Source organism: Hyperoodon ampullatus (genome assembly GCF_949752795.1).
Source record: "Hyperoodon ampullatus genome assembly, chromosome: 2".
In the NCBI taxonomy this organism is placed as follows: domain Eukaryota; kingdom Metazoa; phylum Chordata; class Mammalia; order Artiodactyla; family Ziphiidae; genus Hyperoodon; species Hyperoodon ampullatus.
In genome coordinates this window covers 46,957,299-46,977,397 of record NC_136915.1, presented here as the reverse complement: position 1 = coordinate 46,977,397, position 20,099 = coordinate 46,957,299, and the positions used below count along the sequence as shown (strand labels likewise).

Below are 20,099 nucleotides of genomic sequence, written 5' to 3'. Positions count from 1 at the left end.
CCCTTGCCTTTCCCATTACCCACTGTGAGCCTACTCGTTCCCTCACTGGCCCCTGAAATCTCACCAATGCAGGGCAAGACTTACCGGCTTTAACTTCATTCAGATGATCTTCCATCATCATGCTCTCCATGCATAATCCGAGAGGTGAGTGCCTCCACCTCCCAACTCTGACCCCCACCTTTGGACCAGACCCCCTCAGAAACGCTCTCCCTACCCTCTTCTAGCCCCACAAGTGAGGACACAAAAAGAGAACTTTGTCTTGACCTGGGACCGATTCCCTACGACACAGATTCCTAGGAGACGTGGCAGGTCCAGCAGGCAGGGGTGGGCACCAGGACAGGGGCAGGAGCTGGGCTGCAGCTGACTCTGAGATGTGGCCCTAGGTGGTCTCTTCCCTAGGCTGGTCCTTAGTGTCCTTAGACTCAGGGAGGTGCTTCCTCGGCACACCTTCCTCCAGGGAGTTTGAGCCACAGTAACAGGAAGGGTACCAAGTGCCTCGCATACCTTCCGGGCAGGTGGTTGGTGGGGCCCCTGGAGGGGCTGAGACTCAGCTCCTCGGCCACACTGCTCAGCCCTACCCTGCTCCCAGCCTGCATGCCCAGCTCTTAAAGTACCTGCTGATCCTTGAATGAGCCGTACCTCTCAAAAGGCCCTTCCCACACTTCTGTGCCTGGCTAATTCCTATTTGTCCTTGAATATTCAGTTTAACACAGTCGCTCCTCCAGGAAAGTTTTCCTGACCCTGCCCCCAAGCTAGTTAAATGCCTCTCTGGGTTCCCAGACTCTCTGAGTTTCTCTCTACTTGTATATACTGTGTTGTATTTTACTTGTGATTCGTGAACATCTCCCACCAGACCAGGGGTTTCTTCACTTTAGATCCACTGGGGATGGGGGAGTAAGAAGGATAGTCTCTGAGTGTATGCTTATATGCATTTTTCTAGGGAAAGTACTCATAACTTTCTTCAGGGTCTCACAAAAGATCCATAACCCACAAGAGGTTAGGAATCAAAACACCACACTAGGAGCTGTCTGCAGGTAGACGCAGGTGCTACCCAGCTTTCTTTTCCCAGCACAGGCCCTGACACAGAGAAGACTCCCAGGGTGTTAAACACCAACATTTTTCGAAGTGATTAATTTGGAGCAAGATTTAGAGAAGCCAAAATTTAAGAAATAATGTCACTCTGTGTGAGAAGGTGTCCCTGAGCCGGTCCCCACAGCCTGAGGGACTGCCCACCCACCCCACCCCCGCCCCGCTCCCTCTCCTGGGCATCACTCATATGTCCCAGAACTGATCACATTAAGAGCCACCCCTACACCTCCCCACCCCCAAACATCAGCATCACCTCCTGAAAAGTTCTATGTTTCTCTAGGCTAAGCGCAGTGCCTGACACAGAGAAGAGGATCAATCAATGTTTGCGGCATAAGCCAATGAATGCACGCATGGATGACAGGATGGATGAAAAACTGCAAGTGAATCGGGCGAAGGTACTAAAAGAAACATCGCTTTACAAGGTGGAGGGCTGGGAACGTCATCCTCTCCAAGCCTCTCTGCAGTAGGGTCTCCTGATCCTTGAAGGGTGTGTGGATATTTCAGGGAGCGGAGGGGAGGGGGTAGCTGAGAGGAGAAAGCGTGCCATCAGAAGGGTCCTATGAGGGGACCCTGAGCGAGGGGAATCTATGGTTTCTCCCCCAGAAAGGCAGAGGTCGGGACTGTGGAAAGAAGGATGCAGGTGACTAACACTGAGGGAACACCTTTATCTGCAGTGTTCACACAGGCAAAAAATATTCTCATCCGGTCCGTGAAGTAGGAGTTGATCCCCATCTTACCGATGATCCTACAGATCTTACAGAGGAGGCTCAGTGGGAGTAAATGACTCAGTTGGGGTCACACAGAAAGGGGATCATGGAGCTGAGATCCTAGTTCACTTTTCCACTGTGCAGCTTGGCGCCTCCTGCCAAGGTCAACGGCAAGCTCCTGCTGGGCCTGGACCCCACCGTACTCAGGGGGGAAGCAGCACTTCTGCGTACAGATGCCAAGGTTGTGACCTTGGCTCACTTCCCAAGCAGTGATCTCAGAGGAGGGGAGACCTTTCTAATTTATACCAAGGCCGTCTGCTGGCCAAGCCTTGCACCCAAGGGGAGGCATCCACCCAGTGCCAGAAGGGCCGCAGCTTCCTTCCCAGGGGAGGAAGCAGTAGGACTAGTTCTGCTGGGGCAGGTTACCTATGAACATGACCGAGGACTTCCAGAGGGAGGCCCTGGGACTCTTGGTGTACTCCAGGCTCTGGCTGAGGAACATGAAGGCACTGTCTCGATGGGTGTCCACCTGGGACAAAGAGAAACCTGAGAGTGCTGGGCCCTCAGAGGGACTACCCATCCAGCCCTCCCAAAGTTAGGAACGGGGACCATGTCAGGCAGTCGGGTCCTGGCTCCTTGCCTCCTAAACATCTCTGCTACCCATTCTGGACTCTCCCAGAGGCCAGGCCTCAAGTTCTCTTAGCTGATTGCAACAGTCATTTCAACGGTCCTCCTGCCTTGGTTGTCTCTTCTTCCAATCCACCCACCTGCTACAGCTGGAAGGTAAGTTCTAAAATGCAAGTCCAGGGACTTCCCTGGTGGCACAGTGGTTAAGAATCCACCTGCCGATGCAGGGGACATGGGTTCAAGCCCTGGTCTGGGAAGATCCCACATGCCGCAGAGCAACTAAGCCCATGCACCACAACTACTGAGCCTGTGCTCTAGGGCCCTCGAGCCACAACTACTAAAGCCCGTGCGCCTAGAGCCCATGCTCTGCAGCAAGAGAAGCCACCACAAGAAGAAGAGAAGCCCGCGCACCACAATGAAGAGTAGCCCCCGCTCGCCGCAACTAGAGAAAGCCCGCACGCAGCAATGAAGACCCAACACAGCCAAAAATAAATTAAAAATAAATAGATAAATATATTTTAAAAAATAAAATAAATGCAAGTTCAGCCAGAGCTGAGAATGGACATGGCATGAGAGGGGCATGACTAAGGAGACAGGTTTGACCAAGGTAAAAGATTCAAGTTACAGAGCAGTGGGGAATAAACTAGAGACTTAGGAGGGTCTTAAAAGTCCTTAAAATCCAGATAGGAATAGGGCTTCCTTATGCATTAGAAAATACAAAGCCAGCACTCATTCTTAATAGGGCAATGACAAAGCAATGTTTTGGGCAAAATAGTCTGACAGTGGTGTTCAGGTTGGGTGTGATCAAGTAGAAACTAGGGGGCAGGCAATCTGCTAAGAGACTGTTGAGGGAGATGAAGAGAAGTCTGATCTGATCACTCCTGTTGACAATGTGCATGTCAGGGAGTAAACTCCTGGGCCTGGTGGGCAAATCAGTCTCAACTTCCATCACCACCTCCATGCACACCATGCTCCGGTCCCAGTCGTGGCCCAGCTCTCCCCAGATCTGTACCTGGTACAAGCCATTGCTCCTGACTGGAGTGCCTTTCCCTCTTTCCTTCCTGATGAGTTCCCTCTCATTCTTTGGCACTCCGCTCAGAAACCAGCTCCTCCCCAAAGCTTTCCACAAGCCTCAGGCAAAGCCGATCCCACCACTCTTGACGTTTCCATAGCATGTTGCACAGCCTTTGTCATGGCACCTATGACATTGGCCTATAATTATTTATACCTATCTCCCCCACTGAATCTGGTGTTCCCCCAAAAGAAGGGGCCAGCTCACTCAGCTCAGAGTCCTCAGTACCCTGGACAGAGCTTGGCATGGCACAGGTGCCCAGAAAGTGTTGGGTGAATGAATGACTAGGTTACGGACCCCTTCTTAAAGCTAAGGCTAGAGGTTGACCTTCATATGAGCAGAGCTGTTGATGCCTGGAGAGCAAAGAAGAGACTGAGAATCTGGAAGGGTTTAATGCAGAGGTCACAAGCTGGCAGCCCACAGGCCACAAGTGGCTGGCAGGGCAGCGGCCAGCACAGTGTTTTAAATAAGCTAAATTGATTGTTAATTAACGTCTTAAAAAAATCTAGATTTTCTTGTGAAACTGGAGGCCCTGGTGAGAGTGGGCTGCATGGTGAGCTGGAGCTCTCCACTCATGCTTTCAACAGAGCCTGGGGGGACTTCCCCGGTGGTCCAGTGGGTAAGACTCTGCACTCCCAATGCAGGGGGCCTGGGTTCGATCTCTGGTTGGGGAACTAGATTCTGCATGCATGCTGCAACTAAGAGTTTGCATGCCGCAACTAAGAAGCCCGCATACCACAACTATGAGCCTCCATGCCACAACTAAAAGATCCTGCATACCACAATGACGATTTCGCATGCCGCAACTAAGACCTGGCACAGTCTAAATAAATAAATATTTTTTTTAAAAAGGAAAAAAAAATAAAACGAATGCTTAAAAAAAAAAAAAAAAAAAAAAAACAGAGCCTGGGCGCTCCAGGTTGTCACAGCCCTACCACCTCCATGTCACTTATAATCATAATCTGCGCAGTCACAGATCATGGTAAGTATTTGAATTAGCGACCCTGGTCAAACACTTCCTCCAGGCCTTTTTCCCTCCGTAAAATGAGGTAAAATATTAGGCACCAGATTGCAGAGGTTTTGAGCATTGTTGATAACAGTTAATGTTGCAAAGTAACAATCTGTTACTTTGTATATTTTTGTTAGGTTGGTGGGAGAATGGGGATGCTGTAGGCCCCAGCCAGATCTCCCTTAGGGTGTAAAGGATTTATTCCCCCAGGTACAGATTGCTTTGGTGGAAGAGAACTGCTGGCCCAAAGTCACGTCCCTTCCCAGGCTGGCTGGCATCCAATGACAAGGCAATCCACAACCTCAAGACCTTCTTCAAGGGACAGAACCAGAAACTGACAGACGGCTCGGTCTATGTGGAAACCTGACCCCTAGTTCCAATGTGAGGAATCTCAGCATAGTGTTGGCTATGACTTCTCCTGAAACTACACTGCAGCTTGACTCCTCCCTCAGCCACTCCTGCTCCCTGCCCTTTCCTTCCACAGGGACTGATCCAAAGGATGCACCCTAATAAACCTCCTGCATGCCAGTCTCTGCCTCAGGGTCTGCATCCTGGGGGACACGGCCCATAACAACAGGGAAGGTAGATGGGACTAGATGGCAGAGCTTCCCAAATTGTATGTGGAGGAACCAGGCTGCATCCTGCGGTGCAGCATTTCACTGTATATGTGGCTCTCTCCTACTGCAGGATGTTCTCAGGTGTTATGTCGAAAGGGAGTTCTGTGGTTAAATAACTTTGGGAAACCACGAATTAACCATGAAACATTTCCTCAGCACAGAACATCTCAGAGCTCTAATGTACCGATGGCACTGCAAATCTCCAAGAGGAAATGACGATGCGGTATTTCCCAAACTTATTTGTCTTGGAACTTCTTTTCTCCCCTGTGGGGCATATCTCGTAGGACTGGTGTTGCAAAGAATACACACTGGGAATTACTGTTGTAGAAAAGGAAGCCAATGGAGCCCTTCAAGCAGGGATATAATATAGACAGACTGTGTTTTAAGCAGACCATTTTGGTGGCCTGAATGGGGAGTGGGCTGGAGGGAATGAGATTCAAGGCTTGGGGACCCACTGGATGGCTGGACCAATGGCCCTGCTGAGAGATATCCATGACCTGAACTAAGGGTAATGATAGTGGGGAGGGGGAGGGAAAGACAGATTCAGAGGTATTAAGGATATTTAAGATTGATCAAAGGTGAAGGTGAGGGAGAGGAATAAGCCTCAATTAGTTTTAGGTTTCAGCTTTTGGGGATCTAGAGGGACAGAGCAGAGCTGACGTGGGATGGGCATAAGTTCAGAAGAGATGCTGAGCTTAAGGTGTGTGTGGTTCACTGGGGGAGATGTCGGTAAGCCATGGAGAGGGAACACCAGAAGTGGAGAGAGGAGTGAGAGACAAAGGTGAACTTCCAGGAGCCAATGACTTGTAGGTGGTAATGGAATTGTCAGTAAGGATGCTCATGTAAAAAGAAAAAAGAGGCAAGGAAAGAACCTGCCACCTCCAACATACTCATAAGGACCCACTGTAGTCTTGGAAGCACTCACAAGGTACTTGCAAATTTTGGCCACCATCTCCTGCTGGTTGTCCCAGGGCTTCCGACTGTAAGCTCTTTTTGGCAATTCCCAAGCCATGAAGCAAGAACAGTGGAACAGGGTCTTCACACATTTCTGGGGGCCAACAGGAAGAGAACACCAGAGCAGTGGAATTCCAGGATAGCCGGAACGTGTTCCAAAAAACCAAACTGTATGAAACTGGATTTTGGAAAAGCAATTCCTATTTGAAACATACAAGTGAAGTTGGCTGTTTTGAAGAGAAATACTGACATGGGTACCTTTGGTAAACAGACTCGGCCAGACATAAATAAACTGTCCGGTGATGGATCATCTGTGATTCTAGGTTGGGTTCTGTAAAGAGGGGTGCAACCTCAGGGCCGTGCACACTCACCTGGCTCACCTTGGCATTGCCCTCTTGCACGGTCAGCAGCAGGGGCACCAAGGTGCTGATCAGCTGCTCCTCCATGGTCGGGGTGCGGGGCGACCGCAGCTTCTGGACCACCTTGCCGTACAGGTTGATGTAGGAGGAGCGCACGTCCTCTCATGACTGGGGCAGATCCAGAGGCTCAGGCATGCTCCGTCTTCCAGGAGGCGGCCTGGGCCTCTGTGCCCCACATGGAGTAACATGGCTTTCCTTCCACTCATTCTGAGGGCCCCTCCAGGCGCAAGTCACACAGAGATGGAACACAGTGAAGGCCACCTGGTGGGCCGATCTGGGGCTGGCATCTCCCTCAGCAAAGCCTAGGTCTGGAGCTCTGCCCACTCTTCCCAGCCAAGGTCCCCACTAGCCTAAAATGTGCCTTCCTGCCAAGTGGGAAAATGCCCCCCTCTTCTGCGACCAATCAAAAAACAGTGACCCCTCTAGGTGGACCAATGACAGTGAGGCAAGTCTCTGGGGAAACTTGATGACGCAAAAAGACCTCCCTCTGTGAGAACTAATTAGAAAAGGAACATTCTCTGTGCAAACCACTTACAAAGAGACGAGGACCAGTCGGGACTAGTGCCCCTTCCCCTGGGCTGACTCGGCCTCGCCCAGGTCCCAACAGGCTGTGGGAGCTACTGCAACTCCCAGAGCAGTAAAGAACTGCCCTCCGGGTGCCACCACACCCCATCCTCCCACCCCCATGGGATTCCTTACATCAGTGAAGTGTGGAAGCAGGATCTGCAGCATCTCCACATAGACCGAGCTGTCCATCAGCTGCCGGTCCTGCCCCTTGAAAATGATCTTGATGCTGTGGACCGACTCCACCACCAGCAGCCCATCCACACTCTTCAGACCCTTCACCATGGAGGGCAGGAGGGCCTGCACCTTGGTGGTCTGTGGAGAAGGAGCATTTGGGATGGGGGCTCCTATCTGTGCTAACAGGTGGAAGACCCATCCTCTGATTCACTGAGATGAACTTGGTCAAGCAAGTCCCACCTCCAGCCCTTTGCTTATGTTGTCCCACCTGCCTGGCATGCCCTCACTCAAGCTCCTGCTGTCCCCAAAGCCCTCTTTGGCCTCACTGACTCCTTCCAGGCCTGGATACCTGAGGCCCTTTGTTGTCTCCCCACTTCTTGGCACTATATAGATGATACCATGAGTTGTTAGTTAGCTTTCTGAGTCTGTATCCCATCCCTTTGTCCCTCTAAATCCTAAGCTGCAACAACAGTGCCTGGTAGAGAAAAACACAGCACTTTTAAAAATGCTAATGATATATCAACAATCTGGGACTCAGTTTCCTAATCTGTAAAATAGGAACAATTCCTGCCATCCCCAGCCCCTCCTATACACACTGCCTTTAGGGTCATTGTGAAAAATCTGAATTTAGAAACTATTTTCTAAAGAATAAAGTATAGAGGGAATTATTAAGTGATACCCATTTTACAGATGGGATAACTGAGGCAGAGACAGAAATGAGCTCTGATTCCAGCCACCAGCATTGGAGAGTCAAGGATGGCCAAGCTCCATCCTTCCTCCTGTCAGGGACCTGGCTGGGTGGGCTCTCCCCTACCCTCCACTTACCTTCTCAGTCCTTCAGGCCAGGATGACCAGGCCTCGGATGGACAGCACCTTCATGATGGGGTCCTGGTGGTTCAGGCCTTCTGCCATCTGCCCCAGAGAGTATTCCTCAGGGATGCGTCACCCCTCCTCCATCTGGAGGAGCTGAGGAAGTAAGGGTAATTACTCCCTGGCCCAAGGGGTACCTCAGGCCCTGTTTGCCTCTGGGGCCTCATTCACACCTGCCTACCCTCTAGCCCACATTCTTACCACCGGCCAGCTTCTAACCAAGCTGCCCATCATTCACAGAATGACCCAGGCTGTTTTGTCCCCTCTGTGCAGGCAGGATGCCCTTCTGCCGGGGCTCTCACCTCCACTCTAGCCCCAGCTCACTGTGCACAGCTCCATCCAAAACTCAGCCCCCCTGAAGGCATGTTTGACAGTGTCCCCAGGCCTCACCAAGGCTGACTGCTCCCTTCTCTGGGGCCCTGGGAGCCCTGAACATGGAAACATTAGTTCCCCCATGTGCTTATGCATCTGCCTCCCGTATCCTATCCCACTGGCGGCTTCCTTGAGGACACAAACTGAGCCTTTCTCCTTGGGCGCCTGTTACCTGATACAAGCTCTGGGGTGAAGTGTGTGCTCACAGAACACTTGTTGCCTGAGTTCACATCCAACAAGAAATGGTTCCTTTCCTCCTTAGAATTGCCCTCCAGGACTTCCCTGGTGGTCCAGCGTTAAAGAATCCGCCTTACAATGCAGGGGACGTGGGTTCAATCCCTGGTCAGGGAACTACGATCCCACATGCCATGGGGCAACTAAGCCCATGCGCCACAACTAGTGAGCTTGTACACCTCAACTAGAGAGCCCGTGTGCCACAAACTACAGAGCCCACGCGCCCTGGAGCCTACTCACCACAAAAGAACTGCCCTCCTCCAGTGCCCCCCATTGTCCCAGCCCCAAACCAGGCATCACTCTCATCTCCTTCCTTACTTGCCCCCCACCTCCAGCACCCAACCGGTCTTCAGTTCCTGCCTAGTCATCCTCATAAGCACTTCTCCCATCTGTTCCCTTGTCCTCCATCCACTGTGACTATTGAGACCCCGTGTCTGTGATGAGAAGAGAGAGCTGGAGAGAGGGGGCAAGACAGTTGATGGGGTGGGGAGTGGGGGAGGCAGGAAAAGTGGGGCTCCACCTACCACCCGCCCTCCACCCATCATACAACACTGCTGCTCTGCACCAGTGTGCTGGCACTGTTCTAAGTGCTTTACATGAACTCACCTAATCCTCATCAAAAGCCTAGGAGAGGTCAGAATGGCCATCATCACAAAATCTAGAAACAATAAATGCTGGAGAGGGTGTGGAGAAAAGGGAACCCTCTTGCACTGTTGGTGGGAATGTGAATTGATACAGCCACTATGGAGAAGCTGGGATGAAGTGAGAGAGTGGCATGGACATATATACACTACCAAATGTAAAATAGCTAGCTAGTGGGAAGCAGCCGCATGGCACAGGGAGAGCAGCTCGGTGCTTTGTGACCACCTAGAGGGGTGGGATAGGGAGGGTGGGAGGGAGGCGCAAAAGGGAGGGGATATGGGGATATACATGTATGTATAGCTGATTCACTTGGTTATGCAGCAGAAACTAACACACCATTGTAAAGCAATTATACTCCAATAAAGATGTTAAAAAAATAAGGATAGTATTGGATTATAATACTCAAAGAATCAAGTAAATATCCACGAGTCTGCTATAAAAAAATGACCAAATAAATATGTGAAAGTAGAAGGAACAACTCTTACAGAAGAATTCCAACTAATAATTGTAGGCTGAATGAAGGAAATAGAAAAATCACCATTTGAAAACCACAGGTATAATGGCTCCAGGCAGGATCCATTGATGAATGCTAAAATTAGGGGGTAAAAGTTTAAGTTGCCTAGTTTCAAATTATCTCTCCACATATATTTCTTAACTACAAAAGGATATGTGTTACCCTCACAGTCCAAACCACCTTCACCAACTGATGAAAGTTAACATCATCAATAATAAGAAGTTAAAACAGAGGTCATGGGGCCCCTGACATGATGCCCTGAGAGGTCACATCACCTATACAGGTTCTTCTCCTAAATGCATAACCTCAGTCTAATCATGGGAACACATGAGACAAAGCCAAATGGAAGGATGTTCTACAAAATACCTAGAGTTAGTCTTTCAATGTGCCAAGGCCATGACAGACGAGATTAGAGGAGATGAAGGAGGTCCCATTAAGTCAAGTAATGTGCAAGGTGGGATCCGGAATGGATCCTGGAACAGAGAAAGGACATCAGTGGAAAACCGTGAAATCTGAGCAGTCTGCAGTTTATAGTATTGTACCCATGTCTTAGTTTCAATTATTGTACTATTTTTATGTAAGTTGTTATCATTGGGGGTAGCTGGGTGTGGGATATACAGGAACTTTCTTATTATTTTTACAGCTCCTCTGTTACATCTAAAATTATTTCAGAATAAGAGTGAAACAATAAAAGATTTAAAAATTTTGCTTAAAAAAATAAAACCTATGAGATGGGCAATTCATTATCCCTGTATTATAAGAAAGCAAGGCACAGACAGGTTCAGCAACTTGCCGAAGGTCACAGCTCCCTTGAGGACTTCACCCGCCATTGGAAGAAGTAAGCACACACACAGTCACAGCATGGGGGGCTGGGGGAGCCGGGGAGGGACATCTGAGTGACATCAAAGCACCACTGTGAACATGGTGGGCCTGGCTCTGGCCAGGAGTGGGCCACCTCTTCTGGGGAGCGGGAGAAGGACTGAAGCTGGGTGAGGACCCCTGCCCCAGGGAGGGAGGGCCAATGCTCAGGGCTCCAGGAATGGAAGGATGTTGGGAATGCTGGGAAAGGTTAAGCCTACTGTCCCTGACCTTGTGGACACGGGAGGTCCAACCTCCACCCCTCTCCCCCAAGAGCCCCTGTGGCAGCCACTAACAGACAGGGAGAGGACCGCCTCTCCCACGAGGCTGACCAGGATAGAGGAGCCAGGCGGGCAGACCTGGTCTGAATCTCTCTGGACAACTTGAGCTCTGTGACCTTGAAAACTGCCTCTTACCTCGCCGACACATGAGCTTCACAATTCCTGGTTTTCAGGGCTGCTGTGCTGATGAGTGGGGTAGCAGATAAAAGAGGTCAGCGTGGTGTTTGGCATGTGGCAGCCCCTCAAGAAATGGCACTTTCCCTTTCCTCACCAGGTTCATGGGGGAAATTAGAAGTAGACCCCATCAGAGCTGAGGCTGTAACCCCGACTCCTGGCTCCAAGACATACACTTGTCCTCTTGGAGGTGACATATTCTGCTGGTGCCTGCAGAGCCAGGCAAAGTGTTCACTTGGGTGCTCACTCATCCATCCTATCCCCACTTCTTGGGGGCCCTCTTGGGGCTGGGTTTAGGGATGCAACATAAACACAATGTAGTCCCTACTCCCAAAACTCACATTCCACTGGAGAGGTAGAAAGGTGCAAGAAGTGCTGGGATTGCCATGCTGCCCTCTGTCCACCTGGCAATCTTTACTCAAGGCCCAGCTCAAATGGCACCTCTTCCAGGAAGCCTTCCTTAACCTTCCACTCTCTGAGCAGACAGTGAGCCTCTGAGCCCCACTGTACAGACCCTGGTGATAGCCCAGACCCACTGTGTGGCAGCCAGCAGGTCACAAGAGGAAGATGGGATGGCGGTTAAGAGAGTGGGTTTTCCAAATGTCTATTGACCAGTGAATGGAAAAACAACATGTGGTATGTACATACAACGGAATATTATTCAGACTTAAAAAAGAATGAAATTCTGACCTGCGTTACAACATGGATGAGCCTTGAAGACATTATATTAAGTGAAATAAGCAAGACATAAAAGGACAAATATTGATGAATCCACTTATATGAAACCTAGAATAGGCAAATTCATAGAGACAGAAAGTCGAATGGTGGTTACAAGGGCTGAGGAAACGAGGGAGGGAGAGTTAGTGTTTAATAGGTACAGAGTTTCAGTTTGGGAAGGAAAATGAAAAACTTCTGAAGATGGATGGTGGTGATGGTTGCACAAAAGTGTGAATGCATTTAATGCCACTGAGCTGTACACTTAAAAATGGTTAAAATGGTAATTTTCATGAAATATATATTTTTTTACCACATACACAACCACAGGCGCACACACAAAATGAAAGAGAGAGTGTACTTTAGAGCCCAGGTGTCTGGCTTTGAACCTTGGATCAGCCACTTAACGAGCTGTGTGGCCTTGGGAAAGTTACTTAAATCTGTGCCTTGGTTTCCTCCTCTAAACTAGGGGGTGGAATAGTATATGCATCATAGGATTATTGTGAGGATTAAATGGATTGATATGTGTAAAGCTCTTAGAATATGCCTAGAAGGTAGTAAGTGCTCAATAAACATTGGCTATTGTTATTGGCAAGTCTTCCCTTCTGGGGTCAACCCTACTAACCTTCTCCTGACTCATCTCTCCCCAGTACCCACTCCAGAACCCCCATACACTCACTCAGCTTAGTTGTCACTTCCTCCAGGAAGGCCTTCCTGATGTTCCCCCACCCAACACATCCAAGACTTTTGTTCTCCCACCACAGCCTGAATTGCCCCCCATCATAGCACAAGTCACTCTATAGTACCCTGTGTTATAATTGGGATGTACTCTGTCTCCCCTCCCATACCAAGAACTCCTTGAGAGCAAGGCAGAGTCAAATTCATATTTGTGTCTCCAATCTGGTACCTGGCACACAGAGGTGCCCAGCAAAGGTTGGTGGTTGCCTGGGGCAAGGGGGAGTCTGGGAAGAATGGAATGGGGTGGAGGGGGTAGAAAGAAGAGGAGAGATGGGAGGGAGGAGGGAGAGAGAGCTACGAAGCCTTTGTACTCAAGAGAAGTCATGTTCAGGAAAGACTCTAAAGTGTTAAGTACTTATTGCACAGGAGAAATGACCAGCAATGGGAACTGAGGCCTATGCTCAGGGGAAGGCCCGGGGGGACCCCTGCCCCACGCCCAGTGCCCAGTCTCTACCTCCACGAAGAAGGCAGTGGCGGTGATCTTGTGCTTCTCGTCGCCTCGCTCCAGGAGCGGGATGAGCAGATAGAGGATGCGGCACAGCTCCTGGCAGGAGTAGTGCACCATGGCCCTGGGGGTGGGGGTGGGGGAACAGTGCCCTTAGGCTCTCCAGCTCCAGGGGCATGTGCTGGGTGGGGGCCTAGCCCCAACACTCAAAACTCTGGGTAAGCCCAAGTCACCTGGGCTCCTGCATCCCCAGGGTTTCCCACCTGGACAGGATCTCAGAGACCATTTGGTCTAACTGCTTCATTTTACAGATGGGAAAACTGAGGCCCAGAGTGGGAAAGTGACTTGCCTGAGAGCACAGAGCAAATCAGTAAGAAAGACAGGCTTAAGACCCCTGAGTGCACAGGACCACTCCAGCAGGAAAAGACAGGAAGGAAAGTGTGTGAGGACCCACTCACTAGGCACCAGGCAGCAGCCAGACACTTTGAAGTAGTTATTGCATTTGATCCTCACCATTACCCTTTGAGGGAGGTTACTGTTGTTAACCTACTTCATAGATGAGGAAACACAGGCTTTGAGTGTGAAGTGCTCAAGGTCATAGAGCTGGAAAATGGAAGAGCTGGAGCCCCAACCCAGGGCTACCCACTCCAGCTGCCTCATTCATTCTACTAAGCCAGTGGTTTTCAAAGCGCGGCCCCTGGGCTTCCCTGGTGGCGCAGTGGTTGAGAGTCCGCCTGCCAATACAGGGGACACGGGTTCGTGCCCCAGTCTGGGAGGATCCCACATGCTGCGGAATGGCAGCTGGGCCCGTGAGCCATGGCCGCTGAGCCTGCGCGTCCGGAGCCTGCTGTGCTCCGCAACGGGAGAGGCCACAACAGATACCGCAAAGTGCGGCCCCTGGACTAGCAGTATCAGCATCACCTGGGAATTTGTTAGAAATGCACATCCTCAGGCTCCCATCCCAGGCTAACTGAATCAGAAACTTTAGAGGTGGGGCCCAGCAATCAGTGTTTTAACGAGTCCCATAGATGATTCTGATGCACCCTCAAGTCTGCACTATGCTTCATTAATCAATGAGTCCAGGAAAGTGTGTCAGCCAAGAGTAGAGTCTGGAGTAAGACAGCCTGGGTTCAAATTCTGGCCCTACCACTAGCTGTGTGACTTTGGGCAAGTCACTTAACTTCTCTGGGTCTCAGGTTCCTCATGGGTAACACTGGGAAAATAATAATGCTATTTCATCGGTCATGGTGAGGGTTAAATGGAATAGTCCATGAACGTACGGCTGTTTGCATGGTGCCTAGAGCATAGTAAGTGCTCAATAAATGCGGTTGTATCTTGAGACCCCTGGGGAGAGCACCATCCTGGACACTCAGAGTGCAGGGCTAAGAAGCAGACTCTTCCTGCAGGAGCCACATTAGTGAAACCAAGGTGCCACCCCACCCTTCTCCTGACCCAGTGGGAAGCTGTGTGTGGTTGGGGGGAAAAGCCCTGATCTGGGTCAGCAGGTCATTTCCAAGCCTTGCCACTTCCTGGTTGTGTAACCTTTGGTATATAACTATCCCTCTCTGAACCTTGGCACCCTCCCCTGCAAAATGTGCATTAATAATCCCTGCCCCCCCAAAAAAGAAAATCCCTGCCCCACCGGTCAGCAATCATGATAATAAAAGCTAACCTGTGTTGGATTCTTACTATATGCCAGGGGCTGTTCAAAGTTCTTTAATCCTCACCTTAAATCTTGGAGGTGGGCCCTGTTATTATTTCCATACTACTGATGGGAAAACTGAGACACAGAGAAGGAAACGAACTTGCCCTGGGTCACACAGCTGGGAAGTGGTAAGCTGAGATTCAGACGCAGGTAGACCTGCTCCAAGGCCACACTATAAACTGCTCAGCTAGACCATAATTTCTGTATCAGCGTGGGAACTAACTTCATAATGTGGTGAGAAATGTGCTTTATAAATAACCTAAGTGTTCTGCAATGCCAGGTACTGCTGTAACGACAGTTTGTAGAGTGTGTGCTATCTTTCACATCTGAATTGTCTACCCACTGAGGTAGATATACTCTGCCAGTCTCAGAGGAGAGACGATGGAGTGAGGGAAGGGTCTTGCCCAGAGAGAGATGCAAACCCAGGTCTTTCCAAAGACCCTGAGGTCTCTCCCCTCCCTCCAACCCCTGCCCTGGGGGTCGCTGGCCTCACCTGGCCAGCAGGAACACTCCACGGTGGTGGTTCTCCGCCTGCCCCATGAGCTCCCAGCCGCCCTGGCCCTCCAGAAAGGTAGCCTCATATGAGCAGCCCATCTTCAGCGAAGTATTTTCACCACTTTGACCACCCAGCTGCCAAGACAAGGGGGCTGAGACCTCATGTCACCCTTCCCCCAACAGGCCAGACCTCCCTCCACCCAAGTCTCTCCCACCATCAGTTCCATCTGCCAGACAAATTTCTCTCCGCAGCCTCAGCACATGGTATCGTCCTGTGACGAGATCCTATCTTGTCCTTACAACACACCTGTCAGGGTAGGAACTGCTTACCCCATTTCATTGGCAAGGAACCAAGTTGCCAGGAGGTTAAATTGGTTTAACCCAAAGTGCAAAGCACTGTTATAGGCCAGGACTCAAACCCAAGGTGTCCTGACTTCAAGCCCAGCTACACAACTGCTTGCCCTCTATCCCTTAAAGTGCACTTTTCTGAGCATAACACGCAATAGAAACCAAAAAGGAAAAGACTGAGGAACTGGACTACATAAAAATTTTAAAGTTCTGAATAGCAAAAGACCATCACATTGTTGCAGGTTAAGTGATAAACTGGAATACAAATGACAAAGAGTCAATGTCCTTAATATATAAAGAGCTCTTACAAACTAATAAGAAAAATTCCCAACAGTCCTATATAAAATTAGGCAAAGAGCAAGAACAGGTTGCTGACAGAAAAGGAAACAGAAATGGCATCTAAACCTCAACCACATTCATAATAAGAGAAATACAAACTAAAATTACAGCAAAATACCATTTTTTTCAACTTTCAGACTGGCAAAGATGAGAATGTGTGCTGGCAAAGCTGTGGGGAAATAAACAGTGTCATATACTACTGGTGGTGGTGTCCTCTGTGGGAGGCAATCTGGCAAATTGGGTGCTTTAGGAGGGCCTTCATTTTCCCTTCACTCACTGGTCAAGGACTTTTTCTACCACATATTCCTATTCCACCATAATATTTAAATACAGAAACCTTCTGATGCACCCATTCTACTTTCAGGAATTCATCCTACATATACAATCACATGTAAGTATAAAGACATATAAACAGCCTCACTTATGGCAGCATTGTTTCTAATTGCAAAATGCTGTGAAGCACCTAAATCGAGAGGATCCTGGTTAAGTAAATGATGGTATATTGGAATCTACACAGAGGGATATTATGCGGCTGTTAAAAATAATGAGGCAGCTCTATATGTAATGATCTCAGAGATATGGTATACAATAAAAGCAAAAATATATAACTGTGTAAGGTCCACTACCATTGGTATAAAAGTAGAGAATGAAAACACGTGGGCTTAGCCCTACATCAACCCCCTCTGAAGGGCAAGAAAGAACCTGGTTCTTAGGGCAGATGACTGGGGTAAAGAGAGGAACAGAGACTCCCTTTTAATGCCTTTTGAGATTTTTACCCGTGTGCCTATATTACCTGTTCCAATTAATAAATAAAAATCGAAATGGTGAGCTCCTTGGGGGAAGCTGATTCTTCCCTGCCGTCCAGCACTAAGCAGAGGACATACCCTGCAGGTGTTCACAAACAGTTGTTGAACACATGATTGGCTCTCTTATAAAAGTGTGCACCTGAGGGCTTCCCCGGTGGTACAGTGGTTAAGAATCCACTTGCCAATGCTGGGGACACGGGATCGAGCCCTGGTCCGGGAAGATCCCACATGCCGCAGAGCAACTAAGCCCGTGGGCCACAACTACTGAGCCTGTGCTCTAGAGCCCACAAGCCACGACTACTGAAGCCCATGCACCTAGAGCCCGTGCACCACAACAAGAGAAGCCACTGCAATGAGAAGCCCGCGCACCACAACAAAGAGTAGCCCCCGGTCACCACAACTAGAGAAAGCCCGCACACAGCAACAAAGACCCAATGCAGCCAAAAATAAATAATAAATTAAAAAAGAAAAAAAGTGCACGTCTATTTTCTCTTCTAGTCCCAAAGCTAATTTCTACTGATCAATTGCCCTAAAGACTTTCGGAAGGGCCCTTGCTGGTGGCCCTCCCCCTGCTGGGGACAGTAGGAACATACCGTACGGGCACGAAACCAGAGGGCTGTCCATCTTTCTTGGCGTCCTTGCAGGAAACCACACGGCCAGGCAGGTTGAGGCCGATGTGGTAATGGACCTGAATGAGCAGGACCAGGAGCAGCTGGGGGGTAGATGCGCCTCACGTGGCCCATGCAGCTGTTGACGGACAGGAGCTCACAGAGGACGCTGGCTGCCTGGTGGGGCGGGGGGCAGGATCTGTTAGATGTCCCAGCACTCCTGGCAGGGCCTGGACTGCTTCTCTAGGAGGCTGGCCCTGGATCTTTGCTCTTCTCTGGCCCAACTTGGGCAAGCCCAGATTCCCCCCCAACTACCACACCCCGACTCCTGGCTCTCTGGGTGAGCCCTGCCCCAGAACAATCACAGCGACCCTTTGCCTTTGACACACCCCTGGAAGAATCATGGTGGAAGGATCTCTTCCCACATTTGTGAGGTAGAGTCTTCATCCCACTGTGCGGGGAGGAGACAAGCTCAGAGGGGTGAAGAGACTTGCCCAAGGTCACCCAGCCTCCCAGGGGCAGAGGTGGGACTTGAAGCCAGGTTTTCAGATTATACGCTGTAGTGAGTCCTGCCTTTTTCTGGCTCATAACATAGGCACACAGACAGTGAGGGGGACACCAGCTGCCTCTTGGTTGAGGGCCGTTAAACTAGGCTGCCCTCACTGCCTCCTCTGAATGACGTGAGAATACACCAACACACAGTGATCAGAGGAGGAGTGCATGAATGCCCAAACCAGGGAAGGAATGGGTGCTGGTGCCCTAGTCATAGAACTCAGTGCTGGGGGAGAGAGGCGGGGAGAGATCCAGTGGTAAAGCACGGGATTCCGGGGCAGGAGATCTGAGTCCTGGCACCACCACTCACTAGCTGTGTGACCTTACATGAGACATGGAATGTCTCTGAGCATCAGTATCTTCCTCTGTAAAGGGATAATACTACTCGCTCCTCTTTATTTGCTTCCCTCCACCAGCTTGTCTTGCTCTCTGCTGAATCCCCAGAACTTATGAGTATGCCTGGCACATAGTAGGTGCTCAATATCTGTTGAATAAATTGATCAATCCAACAAAAAATTTTTGAGTCTACTGTGTGCCAGGTGTATGTTGGACTTTGGGGATATCAGGCTCAGGCACTGACTTCATGCATCTCACTGATTACCCAAATGACACCCCCACCCCCCCCCACACAGTATTGTTAAATCACAGCTGGGGTAAACTCGCCCAAGATAAAGTATGTGAAGCAAAGTATAATATGCACCAATTTGATCTGGTCAGAGAAATCAGGGAGGGCTTCCCTGAGGAGGTGATAAGAGCTAAGGGTTGAGCAGAGGTTAACTTGGTGGATAGCAGTCTAGGCAGAGGAAACAGCATGTGCAAAGGCCCTGTGACAGAAGATAGCAGTGTTTAAGAAGATCTGACAGGGAGCTTCCCTCGTGGCACAGTGAATAAGACTTCATGCTCCCAATGCAGGGGGCCCAGCTTCCATCCCTGGTCAGGGAACTAGATCCCACATGTATACCACACTAAGATGCCCGCCTGCTGCAACTAAGACCCGGCACAACCAAATAAATAAATATTTTTTAAGAAGAAGAAGAAGATCTGACAAAGAACAACGAGGTTGGACCCATGCAAGCAAGAGGATCATGGTGAGGGGTGAGGGCACGAGGCCGGTGAGGGGTGCAGGGCCTTGTAGCACACAGGTAGGAGCCCTGTGTTACTCTCAAGGGCAATGGGAAGCCATTGAGAGGGTTGAGAAGAGCAGATGTGCATTTCTCAAAGATTTTTTAAGCTGTGGTACAGACTGGAGGGGCTGGAGTGGAAGCAAGGAGATGAGTGGGGGTATTATCCAGCTGGCTAGGACCAGGGGGTTGGTGACAGAGGCAGAGAGAAATCTGTCTCTCCACCCAGCCCCCTTCCTGCAGTCAGAGCCCTTTCCCTCCGTGTTCCCAGGGCCGACCTCTGAGACTGGCAGCAGAAGCACTTAAACATTTTCTGTTGCTAAATGAGTGAACGAGTTACCTTGTTTAATTTTCCCAACTGCCATATGAGGTGGATATTATAATTTCCATTTACAGATGCAGAGAGTGAGCCCCAGGGAGGTGAAGTGACTTGCTCAGGTTACTAAACCTGAGCAAAGCCAGCCCTCAGACTAAGGTCATTCTGTGTCCACTATTCGAGGCTGCTGCTGCCGTCACTGTAAATAACAGTACTATTGTCGTCCAATGGATCACAAACAAGAGCCCAGAGACAGACTTGCTCAAGGCCACACAGTTAGTTCCTGGAAGAGCAGGGAACTAGAAGATGGGTGTGCAGAACTCAGGGGGAGGGGAGGAGGGAGGATGGGATGGGGCAGTGATGGAGTGGGGTGGGGTGTCCTCACCGCTAGGGGCACGATGGAGGCCCGGCCCTTCTTGGTGACAGGCTTTTCCTTCAGGCTGGTCGGGAGCAGATCCAGGAGATCTCGGACGTCACAGCTGGGCTTGCGCAGCATCAGCTGCCTCCATATCTCTGCTCCATTGCTGGGGGGTCAAGGGTGAGGATGGTTAGTGGGGACCAGGGCAGTGGGGCACACCCTGCCACCCAATTGTTTGGGGAGGGTGAAGGGAAGGTGCCTTTGAAATGGCATCCATGGACGTACCAGAACATTTCTGGAATGGACAAGAAAACACTCCCTAAGGGGCGGGGGGCTAACAATTACCGAAAACCCTATGACTCAGGTACTTACTT

General features: G+C 50.1%; 1 protein-coding gene across 1 annotated transcript in view; it reads right to left on the bottom strand.

Moving 5' to 3' along the window:
* Positions 1-2,199: 2,199 nt before the first annotated feature.
* Positions 2,200-20,099, bottom strand: part of MROH7 (maestro heat like repeat family member 7) — a gene marked incomplete at both ends in the record, with an annotated part of 40,556 nt that continues 22,656 nt past the window's right edge. The window contains 14 exon segments of the mRNA XM_079720866.1: positions 2,200-2,325; positions 6,047-6,169; positions 6,447-6,596; positions 6,600-6,602; positions 7,194-7,373; positions 8,061-8,072; positions 8,076-8,177; positions 8,181-8,201; positions 13,087-13,201; positions 15,276-15,384; positions 15,387-15,412; positions 17,364-17,488; positions 17,490-17,555; positions 19,753-19,891. Of these exon segments, the coding sequence (XP_079576992.1) occupies positions 2,200-2,325; positions 6,047-6,169; positions 6,447-6,596; positions 6,600-6,602; positions 7,194-7,373; positions 8,061-8,072; positions 8,076-8,177; positions 8,181-8,201; positions 13,087-13,201; positions 15,276-15,384; positions 15,387-15,412; positions 17,364-17,488; positions 17,490-17,555; positions 19,753-19,891 (1,297 nt within the window).